The 21427-nt window shown below is 34.6% G+C and overlaps 2 protein-coding genes across 3 annotated transcripts; one reads left to right on the plus strand and one right to left on the minus strand.

The window, feature by feature from the left end:
- The first annotated feature begins 470 nt into the window (after nt 1-470).
- Nucleotides 471-7370, plus strand: LOC140881584 (probable histone-arginine methyltransferase 1.3). The gene is made up of 15 exons (XM_073287009.1): nt 471-874; nt 1233-1295; nt 1601-1703; nt 2488-2628; nt 2850-2953; nt 3055-3153; nt 3239-3308; nt 3507-3603; nt 4368-4422; nt 4665-4748; nt 5221-5298; nt 6017-6120; nt 6211-6383; nt 6487-6638; nt 7028-7370. Exons 1-15 carry the CDS (start codon nt 701-703, stop codon nt 7076-7078), a joined length of 1548 nt encoding a protein of 515 aa, XP_073143110.1. The 5' UTR covers nt 471-700; the 3' UTR covers nt 7079-7370.
- A 233-nt stretch (nt 7371-7603) lies between these two features.
- On the minus strand, nt 7604-11420 carry LOC140863878 (translocase of chloroplast 159, chloroplastic). 2 transcript variants are annotated; one of them, XM_073267660.1, is made up of 2 exons: nt 8326-11420; nt 8034-8224 (listed from the first exon to the last, which is right to left on the minus strand). In XM_073267660.1, the coding sequence occupies exons 1-2, from the start codon at nt 11205-11207 to the stop codon at nt 8185-8187; spliced, it is 2922 nt and encodes a 973-aa protein (XP_073123761.1). In that variant the 5' UTR covers nt 11208-11420; the 3' UTR covers nt 8034-8184. The 2 variants fall into 2 exon arrangements, with proteins under 2 accessions (XP_073123754.1, XP_073123761.1); XM_073267653.1 differs by having other exon boundaries at nt 7604-11420.
- Nucleotides 11421-21427: the final 10007 nt, after the last annotated feature.

Raw genomic sequence — 21427 nt, forward strand, 5'->3', positions numbered from 1 at the left:
GTGTAAAGTGAAAATAAAATAAGGGTTATAAAAAATTTTATGGATTTTGAAAAATATAGTCGATGAATATTTTATATATTTTTATATTTTCAATTTATTTAATTTATTTTTAAAAAAAAATATTTTTAAAAGAATGGTTGAGGTGATCTGGCCATTGATTTCAACGGTCAGATCACCTCAACCACCCTTTTAAAAAAAATAAAAAAAATTTAAAGAACTGTGGGCTTCACCGCGTGAAACTCTCCACTTTCTCGCACGCGGATAACATTCGCATGCACGATCTTCGTCCTTTGAATAGACGAAGAAGACGCATTTCCTCGTGCTTTTTTCTCGTCTTTTTGACATGCTCTAGTGATATATAGTAAACACTGTACGTCTGAAGAAAAGAACAATTCTTTAACCAAATATCACTTCAACTGTTCAAGTGTCTTTTGACCTTTTAAGAGACCCCACATAAATAGACAAAGGGACAATGGACACATCCAATAAATAATCGACACGTCACCAGATTCACCATTCTACTACATTAAACTGTCGCACCAAATCATCAGCGAAGCCAAGGAAGGAAGGAAGGAACTGACTGACGCTTCCTACAGCTGCACTACTAAAACCTCCCTTCTTCCCTCTCAAAAACCCTAATTTCTTTTTATGTATACATTCTTTAATTGACAATAAATTATTGTGAAATATTCCATCTTTCATGGAGAATAATATTCTGGATGATCAAGATTTTTTGGTAGCTTCAATTTCACAGTTGTCGATTTCGAGCAATTCTTCGCCGCCGGTGGTCGCGCGGTTTCGCCCCGAATGGCTCCAATTTGAATTGGACTCGGATTCAAATAACTTAGTCCGATTCGAGCTACGCAACTGCAGGGTCAGGCATTTTATTATTTTTTTTTGCGAAAAATTATTTGTTGCATTTTTTTTAGCTTCACGTATTTGAGTTGGAGCTTTTTTGTACCCGTAGTGGTTGATTCGAGTTTTAGCTTGGTTTCCCTGCTGTTTAATTGAGTTTTAAAATATCTGCATCCATGCTAAAAAAGTTTGTAGCTTTAGTGCTAGGTTAACGGGATTTGTACTACTGGAATTTAAGTATACAAGGGAAATCATTTTCCATGAATCAGTTAATTATTATCTCTAACTGCTTTCACAAATGTTGCTTTTTTAAGAAAAAAATGTGTTTAGCAGGTAGTGATGGTTTGTTATAATGCCTGTTTCCTTTTGCTTTCCAGCTTTTCAAGCTAGGACCATCTCAATCAGTATGTGTATCTGAGGCTTCTGAAATAAATAAGGAGGTATTTTACAGTTTATCTTATTCATGTGACAAGTTCATGTTCGTAACGTGGTTTGACCCTTTTGATCATTTCAGCTGGTAGCACTACTACTTTGCTTGTAGCTGGTGATTGTATTATGTGTATGAAGTTCTCGATGATGTTCTGTACCTTATAAGTAATATGCTATTTTTGTGGTAATGATGAATATAAGAAAAAGAAGGGTTTCATTTTCTTTTATTTTTATTTTTGTAGAAAAGAAGGATGTCTTTCTATGAATGGCATAATGTGATTAATAAGATGTAATGGATATTTATTCTGTGAATCAGAAGAACTATTCAAGGGGAATCACCATACAGTTTGTAAATGAGGAGGAAAGTAGGGCTTTCCATTGTGCATTTGAGCAACGGAAGAAAGACGTGATTGTTCAAGGTTGGTTTTTTACATGGTTGCCAGGTGTCTTGTGGAAGATGTAATTGTGTGATTATCATTTTAACTTTGTTTATTTTTGCTGCTTTCTTCATCATGATGGTGGTGGTGGTAAAGTCGATCAACTTGTATAAGTAGTCGGTAATATCACCATCACCAATTTGAGACTCACGTGTTCAAGTGTTCTGCTACTTATTTCTAACTTTTCATGTAGAACTTGCCATTTTCTTTGCCACCTCTAAATATTTCCTTTTATTTCAGTCAATGTTTACCCTTTATTTGATATCATTAAATCCTGCACCACTATGACTTTAAAAGACAATTTGTCTAAAAATGCGATTGCATTACATGTCTGAAATCTATCTGTCTATTGGTCATTTTATAGCTGTTTGATTCCCCGTTGATGAATGGGCGTCGATTCATTCCCATTACAATTCAGTTATTATAGACATGTATGCATGCAGATTTTTTTTTGTAACAATTCATGTAGTAGCGATAATAATTAATCATCCAAGTTTGCGTATGCATTCTCATCAACAGTCAATGTCCGCAGTTGTTGAGTACTTGCATTTCTGAATTTAATTCCAAAACTCTGATATCAAAGTTCTGAGTTTAAGGATTTGCTATACTAAGATTATCAAGTTTAAATATGCTTTTAAAGCTTTCATGTCATGCAGTCCAGTCTTCTGTCATTCTGAGAATTTGATTTGATTAAAGTATAATCGGACAGAAGTCAATAACCCAAGGGCAGAGGCTAATGAAAAGTCACATGCAATTTTTTTTGCAGGATCATTTTTGGCAAATGGAACAGTGTCATCTAAAAGTAAATTTGAGGACAAAATAGAGGCATCCTCTGCCAAAATGTACTTTCATTACTATGGACAGCTTCTACACCAGCAAAATATGATGCAAGATTATGTGAGGACAGGTTACATATCTTAGCCACAAATTTATTTTTCTTTGAACCTGTTTTTCAACCCTGTCACTAACATCTGATCTTTTCTGTTTACCTGGATTTTCCTTGGCATGCGCTGTTGTTTTTCATTTGGAGAGATTTTATTCAAAAGCTAACGATACCATGGCATTGGTTTCTGAATTAAAATCATAAGTCTCATTAGATCGTTGACTTATCAGAAATTTGTGTTCCAGGTACTTATTATGCAGCTGTCATGGAGAATCGTGCTGATTTTGTTGATCGTGTGGTAGTTGATGTTGGTGCTGGTAGTGGCATCTTGTCATTATTTGCTGCTCAGGTGCTGAATTACACATGATTCTTCGCACTCCCTCATTGAATAAACTGATTACTTTACCATCATAGGGCCATGGTGGCTGATTTAGATATTCCATTTCGCAGGCTGGTGCCAAACATGTGTATGCTGTTGAAGCATCAGACATGTCAGAATATGCACGTAAACTTGTAGCTGGGAATCCATTGCTCAGCCAAAAAATAACGGTGATTTTTCTGGCTATACTTACATATTATTTTCAGATCAGTTGTTTGCACTATTATCAGTGTAATGTTTCTGTTTATTATGTAGGTTGTAAAAGGTAAAGTTGAAGAGGTTGAATTACCCGAGAAGGCGGATATTTTAATTTCCGAGCCAATGGGTATGTTTGCTTATCTTCCTTTCGTCATCTTTCAGATGTAACATTTTAATGTTGGAAAGTTGATCTCGCTAAACTAAATGAAGAGAACTGTAGTATGCATGGATCTATTTAGATTCATGGGAATGCTCCTGCTTTGAATAATTTTCAGTCTGAATAAGACCCGAAGGCATGTAATGCCCACTAATTTTCCTGCTGCAGGCACTTTGCTAATCAATGAAAGAATGCTTGAGTCATACATAATTGCAAGAGATAGATTCCTTGTTCCAAATGGGAAAATGTTTCCAGGTTTAGGAAGGTATTTGTTATCCAAAATAGTCTCCTTTCTGTGCTCAATTCTATGTTTTTTTCTAAGCAGAAAAAATTCTCCAATTTTTCACTTGGACAATGAATTGGAAGTTGATAACTCTGTCCCTTTCTTATTTTCTTTGGTTTCATTGTCTCTGGATTTTGTCTGAAATATACACTTGTGCTTTACTTTTTTTTTAAATCATACATAATGGTCTCATTTTTCAAGATAATAGGAATGTGTTTATACCTATGCTTCTCTTTTATAATAGTTCTCTAATTTCTGGTAGCTTTGAATTATAATAATGCTTGAATGATTTTGTTTAGTCATGATACGGTTATACGTGGCAATCTTGGATCATGCATGCTGTGAGCTGGTTTTCAAGGTATTTATTGTACAACATTCTTTGGAGGGCCAGAACGTTCGATATTCCATGTCCTGGGTTGAAAGAATTTTTCAGTCTTTATACTTTCGGCCAAATTGTGTTGATAATTCCATTCCGAGTTGTCTACACGACTAGAAAGCGCCTCAAACTATCTGTAGCCAATATAATAACCTATTGGTAGAGTTATTGGTTTTCCAAGATTTTGGTCTTGTTATCGAGTCACACGGGGGTGTGAGTGCGAATTTTTCTTAATAGAAGATGCATGAATATACACGTGCCTGTTTTTCTATTTGCTGCTGTAGGATAGGTTTTCCTTTTTTCGCATCAGTAAGACTATACTTTGTGGTTTTCTTGTGGATAATATATTTTTACTTGCTTGGTTTTGTAGGATACACATGGCGCCATTCAGTGATGAGTATTTGTACACAGAAATTGCAAACAAGGTTGGCTACTATTATTGCATTGCAGCAGGTGTTGCTAATGTCCTTGTGGGAAACTAGGGATGGGTTTGCCATTTTTCATCAATTAATATTTTAGGCTCAGAGAGGGAGGGAGGATGGCCTTTCACTTCATGGAATTTTAATTTTATAAACAAGTTGAGAATGTTATGGTGCTGTCATAATATCTTCCCTTGATGCTTTTCTATTGCGATGGATATTTGATTTTGCTTTTTATTTCCACCCAGGCTTTATTTTGGCAGCAACAAAATTATTATGGTGTAAATTTGACACCTTTACATGGTGCTGCATTTCAAGGATACTTCTCACAGGTTGGCTTCAATTCTTTCAATATGCCTCATTTATTTATATGCACGCAATAAGTTGCAAATCTCTATAAGACCATGTGTTGAGTTTTCAATCCAAGATGCTTTTTATATAATACGTCTTTTATCATTTCAAAATAAATGCAAAAAACAATTTAATTCTGAATGGTCAGCATCACATTTTTTTATTTTCTCAGTTTCGTATCTTTGGAAGCATGAATTTTGGATGTCTATATCATTTGTGTTAAATGCTGGGATCCATCTTTTCTCTTTTGTGTGTGTTTTGCATAACCAAGATTGGAAAAAAAGTTCTTTTTGTTATTTTATAAATGTTTGACAAAATTGTTATTTGATAATATTCTGGTGAGTCCCATGGTTGTGATCATATCTGGAACTTAAATGTGGAACAAATTTTGTTGAGACGTTATATTGAAAATATCCTTGGGCATGTCATAATCTACTTCGGATTATTTTGCAGCCAGTGGTAGATGCTTTTGATCCAAGATTATTGGTGGCTCTTGCAGTTTCTCACGAGATAAATTTCATGTCCACCAAGGTAAATGTTAACTTCAACCACGTAGCTATTTTGTATGAATGCACGATTCATATTCCGTACATGGTTGATACTTGAAGTTCAGAAAGATTTGTTGACTGTTTTGTTAAGTACATCCCTCTAACTTGATGGGGGCCTAAGATGGTTGGACACAATTTTTCATCCAATGCTCAACAACATGGATGGAAAAGCAGTTTATGGTTAGTAGAACCTCTTGGAAATGTGAAGCAAACTCAAATCATTTTGTTAAGGGGATTCTTGGCGTTGTGCTATACCGGAATTGTGATATAGTGGTTTGATGACCATTTCTCTAAGAAATAGTTCCAAAAGATTTGGTTCATTTTTAACCATCAATCACAGCATAATTTACAAATTAATGAGTATAAATGTTTTTGTTTTTGAACAATGGAGTCACTGGTGGACTCAACATTTGTATATCTAGTGCTCTCTTTGCTTGTGTTTCATATCCAGAACTTTTACCATAAAAACTTGCTGTGATTTAAGATTTATTTATTGAAAATTGAGTACTGAAAGGTCTCAGTTTTCACATAAATATGACTCGGATAATTATTATTTATAGTACCTTGAAGAGTATCCGTCTATGCGACCAAGAGTTTCAGCATATTCGACCTTAAGAGTTGCAGCATATTATCAGTTGCCATCTTTTCTAAAGTTGTAAATACCGGATTGCTTGCTAACAAATAATCAAAATTTATGACAGGAGGAAGAATTATATGAAATTGACATCCCATTGAGCTTTACAGCTTCCGTAGGCACCAGAATCCACGGTTTGGCTTGTTGGTTTGACGTGTTGTTTGATGGAAGGTAATGGTTTTATGATTTGTGTTGGCATTTTCTCTGATTTGCCTTTGCAGTTTGCACTGTGCTGATCGCATTGAATTTTTACAAAACTAGCACTGTACAAAGGTGGCTTACCACTGCTCCTGGTGCACCTACGACACACTGGTACCAGCTTCGATGTGTATTGTCCCAGCCAATTTATGTGATGCCTGGCCAAGAGATAACGGGTCGACTACATATGGTTGCTCATAAAGCACAGAGTTATACCCTTAACCTTACATTATCAGGTTGGTTTATGCAGTTATTTTCGTGATTACACATGAATCTTTTTTAATGTGTTTGGTTCCATCTATCTCGAACTTGATCAATTATCATTTACCAATAATATAGCTAAAATGTGGGGCCCCGGTGCTGAACAAGGAGGAATACTACAGACGTCATCTGGTAAATTTGATCTCAAAGAGCCCTATTACCGGATGTCTCAACCTCAGGCGTATCCAATGGGCCAAGAACAACCTCCTCAGCAGCTACTGCAAACACAGGTTTTGAGCATGCAGCTGTGTTACCTTTACGGCTTTACCATTTTCTCATCGAATGAAAGCAGTAAATTTGAGTGTTTATGAAATTTGGTCGTACTATTTTCTCTCTTCCCGCCGGAACACAACTTTGTTACATTTATTCGAGCTAAACCTACCTGGTAGTAATACTGATTTTCTTCCCCAGAAATGACGTTGAGGTAGTTCGAAATATCTTCCCCAACTTCACAGCCACTTTTCAATCATGTTACATTTACATCTCCGCGTCAAATCCAGTCTCAACTCCATATTTTTTTTCCTATTGTTAAACCTACACCCTTACATAATCATAATCAGAAGCTTCCTTCGATTGATGGTAATGTGAATTTAAGTAACATATATGTTGCATATTGCAGGATTTACAAACACTATCCCAGGATGAAGAAGGTTCGGATTTGTTGCAGTAATCTTTGTGATTCAGAGGCAGAACTTCCATCATCACTTCAATGACAAATATACCGATTGTTTCTTCATGTTCCCTTTTCAATACTTTGATTTTCTTGGCTTAGTGTTTCTTCTCTATGATCTTCTTGTTGCACAGCTTATGTAGCTCGACTGATTTTTCTCTAGTTGGCTTTTAACCCCATCATAATTCATGGTTTTATTCAATTCAGATCAGCTTTTCGGATCATGGCAAAAGTGACTTTCGGAATTCATGTAATAATTTAACCATTCATTTATGATTAAGATGAGTATTTTTAGAAATAGGGTGGTTTATTATTATTATTTTTTAACACATTTAACCCCAAGAGAGTTCTCAGTTCACGCTGAGGCCTGTGACGGATTAGAAAATTAACGCCTCTCACGTAAGGAAGGTCGATCTTACCTATAAAACGAAAGCTGGATTCAGGAACATTTGCAAAGAAGAAAACTATATATCATTCATCAGGCTTCATTACATGAAGTTCAGCCATATAACATTTGACGTATACAAGTATCGGTTATCGATTGAGCATTACCTATGATATCAAAAGCAGAAGCATATGCTTGGCAACAAAAACAAAAACGGAAAAAACTGACGTATGGACGTTTGACACTTGACAGCACCTAGCTTGAGTTTTTGTTACGAGGGTAAAAGCTCCCGAGTATAGCTTTGGCAACTGGAAGGAGTGCTACAATAGCGATTTGCAGCTGATCTGAACTGCTTGTCCGGATACTAACCTGCCAACTTGGCTTTTTGTTAAATCCAGCCTGAGGCCGAACGTGTAGTCTGGAATTCCTACCAGAAGAAAACTGAGATTGCAGGTTGCATCCCCATATAACATCACCTCTCCAGTTCCTCAAAGACAGACCGAATAAACCTTGATTCTTGGCAACAGTGTAATATTCTCTCTTTAAACACCCTTCAGTGCTTGCCCTGAATGCTGCATTTCCAACGAGAGTTGGCCGTTCGTCAACTGTAATTTGATCGTCAAGAAAAGTGATGGATACTCCAGTGGTCTGAACACCAAGTCCTGCCATGGTTGATCTTTGGTGTTTGTGCTTCGCCAAGACAGATGAATGTAACTGGATCTTAAACTCTTCTGTGTCCTTGGTGAGTTGAACTGAAACTACTGCTGGATATTGACCATCATAACCAAGATTATGATCCCATCCATGAGAGTTGAAATCCTGGTCACCAAGAAACTGGGATGAGGGTTCTAAACAACAGTACCTTGATGAGGGCCTATTTCCATCAAATGAAGGTTGGAGCGCTGTATCTGCCAATGGAACTGCTACAGTTTCAGAACTTCCCATTTCCTTGTCTGCATAAGTGTCGTCTTCAAACGGGGAACAAATCTTGAAACCAAATAGATTCCCACTATCTGAAGAATTCTGAATCCCATCTGCTGAATTCACTTCTGAGAGAATTTTCATGGAATAACACACAAGCAGAAGATGTGATCTCCAACTTTCTCTTATATGCATCGGTTTTTCTCCATGCTCGCTCTTACCAGCAAAAGTGTGGTTTTCAACCAGAGCCACTGGAATCATCAAACCAGGATTCACCGCCAGAAACCCCCCACCAGCATGGCCAATCATCTGTTGCACAGAACATGATCTTTGAGAAACAAATGCCTCATAGCTTACAGGATCTCCATTGGATTCATCTGGAGGTATTGAACTTGAATGCGTCAAAGAAATTATCGCCTTCTGCCATATTGATGATCCAAGAATAGTTGTGACTAATTTCAGTAAAGGTAAATCATCAAAGTTGTTGGTTTGCATATCTAGGCGATCGATGTATAGGATAACATCAGGTGGAGATTTCTGCATAACTTTCTTTATTGACAACAGAACTTTTCGGTTGTGAGATTGATCTTCGAGAGAAGGTCTAAGACCAGGGGTATCAAAAATCTTAACTTTGACTTTATCTATCATACCTGTAATTTCCTTCACATCAGTTGTGGCCGGCTCAAATGCACCAATTACAGTCTTCCTTTCTCCAAAAATCGAATTTATTGTCGCACTCTTGCCAACTCCAGTTTTCCCAATAACCAGGATGCTCACAGAAAAATCCATATCATTTTTAGATCGTACTTCGAGTTCCTTAGCCTTTTTAGCTGAATCAAAATGAAATTCTTCAGAAGAGGACCTTGCCTCAGCAACTGCCAGCCGGTATAAAACTTTTGCGGCTATGGAATTTCCATTAAACATGCCCAATACGTGGAGAAGCTGCAAGTATCTTAGTCTCATTTGCTGTATTATCTCCAGCTTGTGTTTCTGTGCTTCACTTAGAGTTTCCTCTAATTCACTGTTGATTCTGGGAAGTGCGTCGCCTTCTCTGGATCCAACTGATGTAAACAGATTCATGTCACCATCTGACACAACAACTGTGTCGTCCATAAAACATCCAGCAAGCTCAGCAGAATCAATAATTTGACTCAAATCACTCATTTTGTCATCTGAATTCAACCCCTCATCCGTGCCTGTGGCCTTCTGACCATCAATCTCTGGCAAAATCTCTCCACCGGAGAAAGGAGTAAAACCAAGCTCTTCAATGTCAGCTGCCATTACATTAACATCAGCTGGAGAGGTTGGATTTTCTGCCTCACCGTGTAATTGTTCACCATTTTCTTCTATATGTGTGGCATCCTGGTTCACATGCTTGTCGTTTATGAGAGCATCAGGCAAATCTGAAAATCGGGGGCAACCTTCACTTAGCTTCCCGTTGCTCATCTGAACATCTTGATCAAGAAATGTGCTTGTTCTGGTCTCAGTTTGGTCAATCTTTAGCTTGCATTCTTGTTCCAGATTCCCGCCTTGAAAATCCTTATCAGAAACCAAACTGTCCACATACATCTCAACCATTCCACTGCCATCGTCTAATCCAGGAATTTCAAGTTTTATTAGTTTGACTGTTTCAGGAAATATAGGCTCCACAGCTGTAACATCACAAGGAAAATTTCCCGGCAGCATTGTGTTTTCAACACGGTCAGTTGGGAGTCCATGGTTATCCAAACCCACAAATTTTCCCTCATTCACCCCATCAATTTCTTCAAATTCCTGGTCTAGCTTCATCAAATTTCCATTCCACTCTGATTCAAAGAGAAACTTATGTTCTTCATGGGAAACCAAAGAACCAACACTAACTTCACAAGTGTCCTCAAGACCTTTATTTTGAATCGCATTAGCTGATAAGACACAATCAATATTTTCCTCTTCTTGTTTTGAGCTTAGACAATCGCTACCAACTCCCAACTCCTCAACAAATTCGATATCAACCACATTCTCAGCCAGTGATTCATGAACTTCCTCTTCCACAACATCAGAGATACTAACTTTTCGGTTACTGTCAAGCCTCTGCAGACCTTCAATGCTCAGGACTCGAGCTACACCCAAAAATCCATCATCGTCCATAACTTCACTGGCCTGAGAATCATCATCACTGTCCCTCGATATCTTGGCGATGGGTATAATCGACTTTGGCATCAACGAAATTTCAATATCGACGACTGAAGATGATTCATTTTCTGAAACATCCTCATTAGCAGCAGCCACAACAGGTCTAAAATCACCGTTTCCCAAAACATGGTCCCCATCTTCAAAGATTTCTTCATCCGAGTCACTCGGCGATGGCCTTTCATTAACTTTCCCAAATCCCTTAAAATTTCTGTCATTTGGGATTCTGACAAGAGCTCTTCCAAATACATCTCCATCATTGCTTCCACTCTCTTCAACAATTTCCCACCATGGCCTTTTCACAGAAGGCTTAAACGAAGCATCTTCATAGCTTCCACCAACTTTTTGAACCCTTTCACCATTTGGGTTCTTCAAGAAAGGCCTGGAAAATGCATATTTCTCAACATAGCGAGTATCCTCGAGAATCCCCTCATCATCACCACTGGCAAAACCCTCAGATTCAGGCTCACTACCACTGTAATAACTACTGGTAGTACTGTTTCTACGACTTTTCGAAGAAGCTGAATATTCAAAGTCGGATTCATCAACAGTGAGAGGAGCTCTAATACCTGAGGATGCTGAGTCGTAAGAAAGTACCGCCTTTGGGGGCACTTGCGGACTGGAAATGGAGACACCGTTAAACCTCGAGCCCATGAAAGATTGAAACTTGCACCCCACTCTTTGTACTTTGTAGATATATCCAAAGTTCTTGGTTTATCACACGTAAAAGTGAGAAATCAGAGGCGAGCCCAGGTAGGTGAAAACATGTAGCAAAGTGGCGCTTTGTTTTGGGGTAACAAAAGAAGGAATCTTGGGTTTGGCTTGTAGGGTTTGTTGTTTTGGTTTATTCTAGGTTTGAATTTGTTTTTTTGTTTGAATGTTTGTGGTTTGGTTCGGTTTGGATGCATTGGGCAATGTTGTGGTGAAAGAAAGCACAAGTGGAGCCACGACAATCTTATCCTCGTAAATTAAGGTGGTCATAATAAATTATGGCATCTTAAATCTCCACACACATTTTATTATTATTATATTATTATTATTATTTTCGAAATTATATTCACCAGATGATAAAATATACTCAATTCCTTAATATATACCTAGTTATCGATGAAAAAGATATTCGTGTTCACGGAATATTTTTAAAAAAATTCAATAAAATTTATGAAACTATATAACGATAGGATCGATTATGATTTTTTTGTGGAATTTCTGTTTTGGATGATTTTGTATTAGAAAAAAGAGATTGATCGTATTGAGTTGAAGAATTTGTGGGGTTTTTATTATAAGTAATTTAAAAAAACATTTTAATTGCACAAATAATGCATGGTGGGGTCTATTGCAGTAATACTGCAAAAGGCTCCTGCCAATAGCGGACCCTGCATTAAAATTGCAGGGTCCGTTGTGAAAGATAGCGGACGCTGCTTTGGCAGCGTCCGCTATTTGCAGAAGCAGACGCTGCAGCGTCTGCTTTGTTATTTTGCATCACGGGCGTTTTGGCCCGTGATGCAAAATTATTGTGATTGTGCTATTAAATATGCATGCTGCGAACTTGAGATCATTATGATGCTTTCTCATTTTTATTTTGCAGGAGACCGAAGCTTTCCTTCCCTTTCTTTTCTTAAATGCTTTCTTTTTTTTATTTTATAGAAGAAGGACCGAAGCAAATATTTTTTTTTTGAGCAACCACCGAAGCTTTTTGAAATATTTTCCGCGTTGTTTTCTGAATTAGGTAACTTTATAATGTTATCGTTTTAATTCTTTTTAAATTTTGCATGCAAAATAAATTCTATAAAAAATTGTGTTATTATTCATATGAATTTTTATTCATATTGTTTTTGCAGGTAAATTTGATATTAAACGTGAAATAACAAAGAGGTACGTTTTAATATTATTATAACAATATTAAGTTTTGTGTATATTTTAAATAATACTATTATTATTCATGTTTTTTAAGTTAAATGTTGACTATAGTTTGTTGGTTATGTTACTATATTATATTTTTATATTATATAATATTTTGGTTAATCATTCACGCTCTGTAATTGTAATCTTTATTTGATATCCCTTATTTTTACTAAGTTGGTCAATAGTATTAATTCCTAAATTAAGTTACCTAAAATATTAACCATTTATAGAAAGTTTTAATATAAAATGTTCAAAATAGAAAAACATTTATATTAGTAAATCGCCTACAACTAATTCATAATATTGAATGACTTTTAAGAATTTTAATTTTTTTAATACAATAGAATTAATATTTAAAATTTAAATGAATTGTTAAATATTGATGTAGTAAAAATTTCTACGCATCTTAATTACATTAGTTTATACCACTTAATTAATACTTTGTTTATCAAAGAAATAATATATATTTTTAATAATAATATATTATATTAAAAAGGTAGATATCATATTTATTTTTATTTTTTACATATATGTCTTGAATTTGTAATATTAGTTAAAAGTATAAATTAAATAATGTATATAATATTGTGTAATCACTTTATTTGAGAACCAATAAGAGAAAATAATTAAAGTGATAATAAATTTGAATTCTAAATAATAAATTTAAGTTAATATTTTCAATAAACAAATACAATTGAAATATTTTATAAAAAAATAAAAATAAGAATAAGAATAAAAAATATCTTCCTAATACTTTAATTTATTTATTTGTCAAATTTTCGAATATTTAATGAATTGACATAAGATAATATATGTTTTTAAAATTAATAATCGAGATAATCATGATATAACCAAATCAAACTATACACAAATTTATATAATATAATTAATATTTAATTTGATTTAAACAGATTTATCAAAATTTCAGTGTACATAAATATAAAGTTTTATAATATTTTGTAAAATTTGATATAAAACAAATATTAATATATATGTGCACTTGAATTGTTAAATTTTTTTTTTTGATTATATGTAAAATAAAAATATTAATGATATAAACATAATAATTTTCATAACACATGTAAAAGTATAAGTTTGGAATGTCAAACAAGATTTTATATATAAAATATTTAATATTTTGTGTTCTTATTAAAATGTGATATAAAATATTTATAATATCACATTTTTTGATTAATTAAACATATATTTTTTTGATATTCTTTATTTTATTTATATATGATAAAAAAATATGATAGTTTTTTAAAATATTTAATTTTAGTTGTATGAATTCACAAAACTATTGCATTTTGGGTAATTTTTTAAGTAAATAAAAAATTTAAAATATAAGAAAAGTTAGTTTAAGGATAAATTTGTTATTATTATTAACGTATTTATTTTATATAAAATATAGTATTACAAAGATGATTGAAATAATTTTTAGTAATCTTTTGTTATTATTATTATTATTAATTTTATTTTTATTGTTTTTATTTTTATTTGAAACAAATAAAATAATTAATGTAATTCATATTTAATATTTTATTTCCAAATAGCATGAAGATTATTATTCGATCGTGATGTGTATTATTTTTTAGTGTATTTATTATAAGTATAATTGATTGTTATAATTAGTTAACTTATTGATTAATGATTGTCATTTTTTTCAGAATGGCAACAGTACAAGTTTCGAGCGTGTTGTATTTGCAGGCATCACATATATCATCAGTAGTTTGTTCGGAAAATATTGATGAAATTATTCGAGCGAAACGATCGGACAACTTGATTTGGAAATTATATACGGAGAATGGGTTACATAGCCGTGTTAAAGCATTTTTACATCATATGGGATTTTTCGGTGTTTTGCAGTGTGGATATCGTGTTTATGATCATCATTTGATCACTGCTCTGGTTGAACGATGGCGACGTGAAACCCACACATTTCATTTTAGATGTGGTGAGGCGACTATCACGTTGCAGGATATTTCAGTTATTTGGGGTTTACCAATTCATGGTGAGGTTATATCTGGTATAGATGCGTCGCATAAAGTGGGAGAATGGCAACACATATGTTTAAATTTATTGGGATATACGCCATTAGCGACACATTTCAAAGGCGGTCACTTGTCGATGACCTCTTTATACGAACACTGCACCTCCACATACATTGATGATAATAGTTCCGAGGTTGATGTTGTGAAATATAGTCGGTGTGTAGCATTGATGATTATCGGAGGAATAATGCTACCAGATTATCAAGGAGGATCGGCTAGATTGATTTTTTTACAACTGCTCCGGAACATTGATCGAATAAAATCTTACAGCTGGGGAGGTGCAGTTTTAGCATTCCTATATCGTGAGTTGTGCAATGCAATGCGTATAGAAAAATCTAAAATAGCCGGACCTCTATATATTTTGCAGGTATAATTTTTAATGATTAAATGAGATTAAATTAATATTTATTTAATTATATTTTATACTCATGACAGGTATGGGCATGGAGCAGGATTAAAAGTGTTGATCCTGATCGAACTGGCTTATCTCATTTTGTGGCCCCGAATCCTGCTGATGATATTATGCCATTTTCTCCCTACGGTGCTCGGTAAAAAAATTATTGTCATAACATGAACTCTGATTAATTTATTCGATATTTAATCATTTTTTTATTGTAGGTGGAACAATGTTTTTAGTTATACTCATGTACCGACACACTCTCTTCGAATTATAAGAGACTCATTTGATCGTATGAATCATGATGAGGTATACTATGAAAAATATATAAAAACTGCAACAATGAACTTGTTTATAGAAAATTTTAAGTAATTTTTTTTAGTTTTTATTTTGTAGTTTAACTGGATAGTGTACGACAGAAATGATCCAGATGTCAGAATAATAATGGATTCATACGACAATAATATTTGGCGATGCGTTTGTCCTTTGATTTGCTTTGAAATTGTGGAGATGCATCGTCCGAATCGAGTGTTAAGGCAATTTGAAATGCGTCAACCTATTCCAAGACCTGCAGTTGACAACGATGACCTCCACAACATCAACAGATCAGGTCATCGCAACACAGACTGGAGGGAATATCATGAAAATGCAATTAATATTTGGAACAGAAGGTTGAATTATGTTGTCCAAGGTCAATTGCATGGAAGATCTAGGCAGACAGATGATGACTACTTTCGATGGTATGAGCGCATAACTGTTCGCACTATTTCTCCCACAGTCAGCGGGATTGGTTTTCGACCATATCCCCAGAATTTGTTTGCTCCTGTACCACATGATATTCCACAACATTTCGGTACGCCTCCTATTGATCCCTATCAGTCACCTTTAGTATATGTTCCAGGGTCATCTGGTTGGCAAGACGGTGCAGGGCCTTCTGGTGGTTTTGAAAATGCAGGGCCATCTGGTGTTTTTGATAACACGGGGCCATCTGGTGCATATGATGACGAGGATTATCGGACGCCATTTCAGATCCATATCCAAAGTATTACCGAATTGATCAGCGATCAGCTACCTGGTTTTCCTAACACGTCGGCACCTCAAAGAAATGTTGTTTCACCAGTTATTTTTACAGGTTATTCAAATGAACAAAATCAGAGCAGTGAGGACAATGACGATGTGGTCCAAAATAATCCTCAAGGTTTTGTACCGCGTAGAGGTTCGCGTAGACGTAGGCCACGTGGTTGTGGAACAGATGGTCATTTACGTAATTGTAATTGTAATCACCTATCGTGATATATTTGTTAATGTGATTTATCTACACTTTAAGATTTATATTGTTTAATAACATATAATTTATTGGTAATAAATTTAATACTTATTATTTGAAATTATATATCATTTTTATAATATATTGTTTATTTTAAAAAAAAAACAAATATACAAATACAATAAAATGCATACATCTATTATTTTATTTAAACTCATTTATCTACACTTTAAGATTTATATCGTTTAATAACATATAATTTAGTAGTAATAAATTTAATATTTATTATTTGAAATTATATATCATTTTTATAATATATTGTTTATTTAAAAAATAAATAAATATACAAATACAATAAAATGCATACATCTATTATTTTATTTAAACTCATTTATCTACACTTTAAGATTTATATCGTTTAATAACATATAATTTAGTAGTAATAAATTTAATATTTATTATTTGAAATTATATATCATTTTTATAATATATTGTTTATTTTAAAAAAAACAAATATACAAATACAATAAAATGCATACATCTATTATTTTATTTAAACTCATTTATCTACACTTTAAGATTTATATCGTTTAATAACATATAATTTAGTAGTAATAAATTTAATATTTATTATTTGAAATTATATATCATTTTTATAATATATTGTTTATTTAAAAAAAAAACAAATATACAAATACAATAAAATGCATACATCTATTATTTTATTTAAACTCATTTATCTACACTTTAAGATTTATATCGTCTAATAACATATAATTTAGTAGTAATAAATTTAATATTTATTATTTGAAATTATATATCATTTTTATAATATATTGTTTATTTAAAAAAAAACAAATATACAAATACAATAAAATGCATACAACTATTATTTTATTTAAACTCATTTATCTACACTTTAAGATTTATATCGTTTAATAACATATAATTTAGTAGTAATAAATTTAATATTTATTATTTAAACTCATACATGAAAACTGTACAAACAAAACAAGGTACACATTTATTATGAAAACACGAACGAAAAACATTATTATAATATTAATATCACGCGATACAACAATCTTCATATCTGATGTTTCTGGAAAAAAAAATATATGAAAATTAATTTCAAAATTCCAAAATACACATATCATAATAATGTGAGCGATAAATTAAATATAATGTTTACCAATTATTGTGCCCGTCGTTGTCTCTCCCTGACCATCGGTCTGTCCATCTCATTCCTCACTCGAGTAGTTGTATCCCTACCAGCTCTTCTTCTTTCACGTCTAACCGGGTTGTGATGCAGCTCAAAGGTAGGAGGATCCCAATAGCGTTCATCGGCAAGAGGTTCAAATCTACCTTCATACGCCGCGAGGTAGTTCGATATGTTGTACCATGACTGAACTAGGGTTGTCGGATCTAACGAATGGTATTTCGCAGTGCAAATAGCGTGAGAACATGAGATTCCAAAAATTGTCCATTTACCACATGAACAATCACTCGTTGATAACCTCACCACTTGTATATGTTGGCCGCGACTTGGTCTGCCCCCGGTCGCAACTGAAGCAGTTTGAGTCCGTACATCATATTTAACAACACGATGTTCGCTTGATTTTCTTGTCCATTCTTCATATTTGCGACATGCGTTGACCCTTTGCCACACGTTCAATGAAGTATTGTACGCATCTTAAAAGAGTCAAGTGCACTATCGCAGATATAGGGAGTCTACGAGCTCCCTTTAACACACTGTTCAAACATTCAGACATGTTTGTCGTCATCACCCCACGACGCCAACCTCCATCATGAGCCATACTCCATTTCTCCTTTGAGATTCCAGCCAAGTACCTGTGTGCTAAAATATTTTTATTCCTGATGGCCTCCATTGTTGCGTCGAACTTACAGACTTGATGTTGTTTGCCCGCCTCCCAACATAAATCTTTCAAATGCACATCTTTGAATCTCGCATTAAAATTTGAGCACACATGTCTCAAACAAAAACGATGCATACCATGCGGAGGTTTAAAATAGTGGAGATCCTCAGCTGCTCGAACAATACCCTTATGCCTATCAGAAATTAGGCATATTCCACTTTCACCACAAACAACATACTGACCAACATTTTCCAAGAACCATTTCCAGGAATCCGACGTCTCTTCATCCACGATTGCAAATGCCAGCGGCAACACCTGATTGTTCGCATCCAGAGTGACTGCGATCAGCATTTTGTGCTTATATTTTGTATACAAATGTGTGCCGTCAACGCTGATGATTTTTCGACAGTGGCGAAATCCATCTATAGAAGGCCTGAATGCCCAAAAAACATAGTTCAATGTTTTTATTGATTCGTTGTTCGATCTAAGATGCTTCCACTCAACAACTATTTCGGGATTATATTTGCACAGAGCACGCGTATATTTCGGAAGCAGTTGCACAGAACTCTCCCAAGTCCCATAAACAATTTCCACTGCGCGTTTTAGACTTCGCCACACCTTCGTATACGAGATTTGGTATCCGTATTTATCCTTCACGCTCTCCATGATATATTTAATCTCGTACGAAGGATCACAACGTACAATACCCAACAACTTCTGTGCGACCATATCGCTATTTAGGTTATGATGATCTATGCCCATGTTGGTAGATATACACGTGTGAGGACCGCCATATCTTGTTATTTTCCAGTAGCTGGTTTTCTCTTTGAAAGAAGCTCGAAGACACCAACGACATCGGGCGGTAGAAGAATCATTTCTACACTGTACCTTCCACAGAATGCGTGTGCTATCGACTACACGATACTCACGCCTGGAAATTCTGACTGAATAATCTTTCACAGAAGCAATGAGATCATTCTTATCTTTAAATAACATGTGTACACCAAGTTCTCCTCTTTCCGGATTGTAATAACTTGCTCGTGCCCCGACAGGTACACCGATGGAATCCGGAGTCTCTTCTCCAAAGTATTTATTGAAAAATGAGGGCATCTCAGAATCAGTGGAGATAAATGGTACGACTTGCCTCTGTAATGTTTGGCGAGGTGGTGGACGAGATGACGTCCCTTCATCGATATTTTCATGTGGGTTCACACGTTCATCATCATTCAAATCATCAGCGTCGTTGTCATCTTCTCCAGACTCCCCATATGACATCTCTGGTTCAGTATCACTAGCACTTCTAGGAACATCTCCATCATCAATTCTAGGAACATCATCGTGTTGAGCAAAATTTTGGTTGTTTGAATACAAATTTGTTGCACCGACGTTTTGATCCCAACTCAGACCCGTATTTGTCCAGCATGGAGGAACATGTTCAAAAGGACCAGTGATATGTTGATCCCACGAACCGCCTTCACGGTCAAACTGCATATTGCTCAATCCTTCTGTAACATGTGGAATATATGATTCTTCATCCTGATCAATTTGATTTCAACGTACAAATGCAATACATTTATATTTGGGCATTGCATTACAAACTCCAGAGCGTCAGCATCAACAAGGTCGACTGGAATTTCATGCCATATTGATTTCTCCATAAATGAGTATTTCGTCGACAGCTTCAGATTAAAATACGTCGGATCAATGACCAATATTCTATGCACATATTCAACCAACTCGAACAAAGAAATTGATCTCAATACTCGAATCGGTCTAATATACGGGATACTATATTCAACCGACCCATTCTCAACACTAACATGCCCACCAAAATATAGAAGCACATCAATGTTATCCATTCCGAAGATGAAATTTCAGGAAAAAATATTACAAAGACAGAAGGAGGAAGGAGGAAAGAAGAACGAAAACAATATTTTTCAGAAATTGTGAAGAACTTCTTCAAGTAAAAGAGAGTGAGAGACACTGAGATTCAACAAATTGTTTCTAGTTATATAGAATAATTGAAGGATTGAATTTCAAATTTTGTAAGGCTTAAACACGCTATTTAATGTGGTCAAAAGTTGTGTGGGAATCTTGTCAGAAGCATGATGTTCAATAGTAAAAAGAAAAGTGAGTTCAGTGTTTGTCGGAAGGTTGTATATTATTGTGGGAGGTTGTATATTATTGTGGGGATTTTAATGTTCAATAGTAAAAAGAAAAGTGAGTTCAGTGTTTGTCGGAAGGTTGTATATTATTGTTGGAGGTTGTATATTATTGTGGGGATTTTATGCGTGCTCGATAATTTAATTATTCGTGTGTCTCTAAAAATCACGTCCGCAGGAGAGGAAGGCGGATGGTGAATAATCAACGTCCGCAATTGGCCTTAGCGGACGCTGATATTATAATAATAAAATATACTAGGGCATGCATTGTATGCATATGGGACGCTGCCACATAGGCAGCGTCCGCTACTGTCAGCAGCGGACGCTGCAAATTGCAGCGTCCGCTTCTTTGAAGAACGGACGCTGCCATTAAAATAATGCAGCGTCCGCTCTTCAAGTTAGCGTTTTAAAGTATTTTTGATTCACCCCCCACCATGCATTATTTGTGCAATTAAAATGTTTTTTTAAATTACATTTAATAAAAACCCAGGATTTGTGTGTAGAAGAAAATTAGAAAAATGGTTTACGCGAAAATAAAATTAAGTATATATATTTTTTAAAAAAGTGTACAAGAAATAAACAAATTGAAGGTAATTTCATATTATTGAAAAAGACTTCACCAAAAACAATCAATACTCTTTGTTTTGTTCTTGAGTATAATTAAGAGCAAATTGGTGATAAATCCCCAAACCTAAACTTGAATTTACCCTAGCTCCCTACCTATAAGATTCTTTGCAATAGCTCCCTAGGACCACCAAACTTGAATATTTAAATTGTTTAATTCTTGTACGGAATTTATGCTTTTTTATGCTCAAAATCTAAGGACTTTATGCTAAAATCTGTAGATTTCGTGCTTAATCATGGTACAAAGAATTTGTGTTAAAAATGGTATTAGAGCCTTAGGTTAATTATTCAGACATAATATTATTCGTTAATTCATGCTTTTCTTTGTTGAGGAGAAGATTTTACAAAAAATGACTTCAAACGAAGGTTTGAATCAAGAGGATTTTATTCATATGAAATCCTGTAAACAAGCTAATCTATTCACAATAGATTACTTACAACAGGCTGCGACTAATGCTCTTAATTTTGAAGAGATAAAGAAAAATGATCTCTAACTCTCAATTTTTAGAGATTACCCCAGATTCCTCTAAACTCTCTGGAGATCTTAGAGAAATTCAAAAGACGGTACAATATTACAGCAATCAGCTGTAT

This window comes from Henckelia pumila, chromosome 1, assembly GCF_033568475.1.
Source record: "Henckelia pumila isolate YLH828 chromosome 1, ASM3356847v2, whole genome shotgun sequence".
Taxonomy (NCBI): Eukaryota; Viridiplantae; Streptophyta; class Magnoliopsida; order Lamiales; family Gesneriaceae; genus Henckelia; species Henckelia pumila.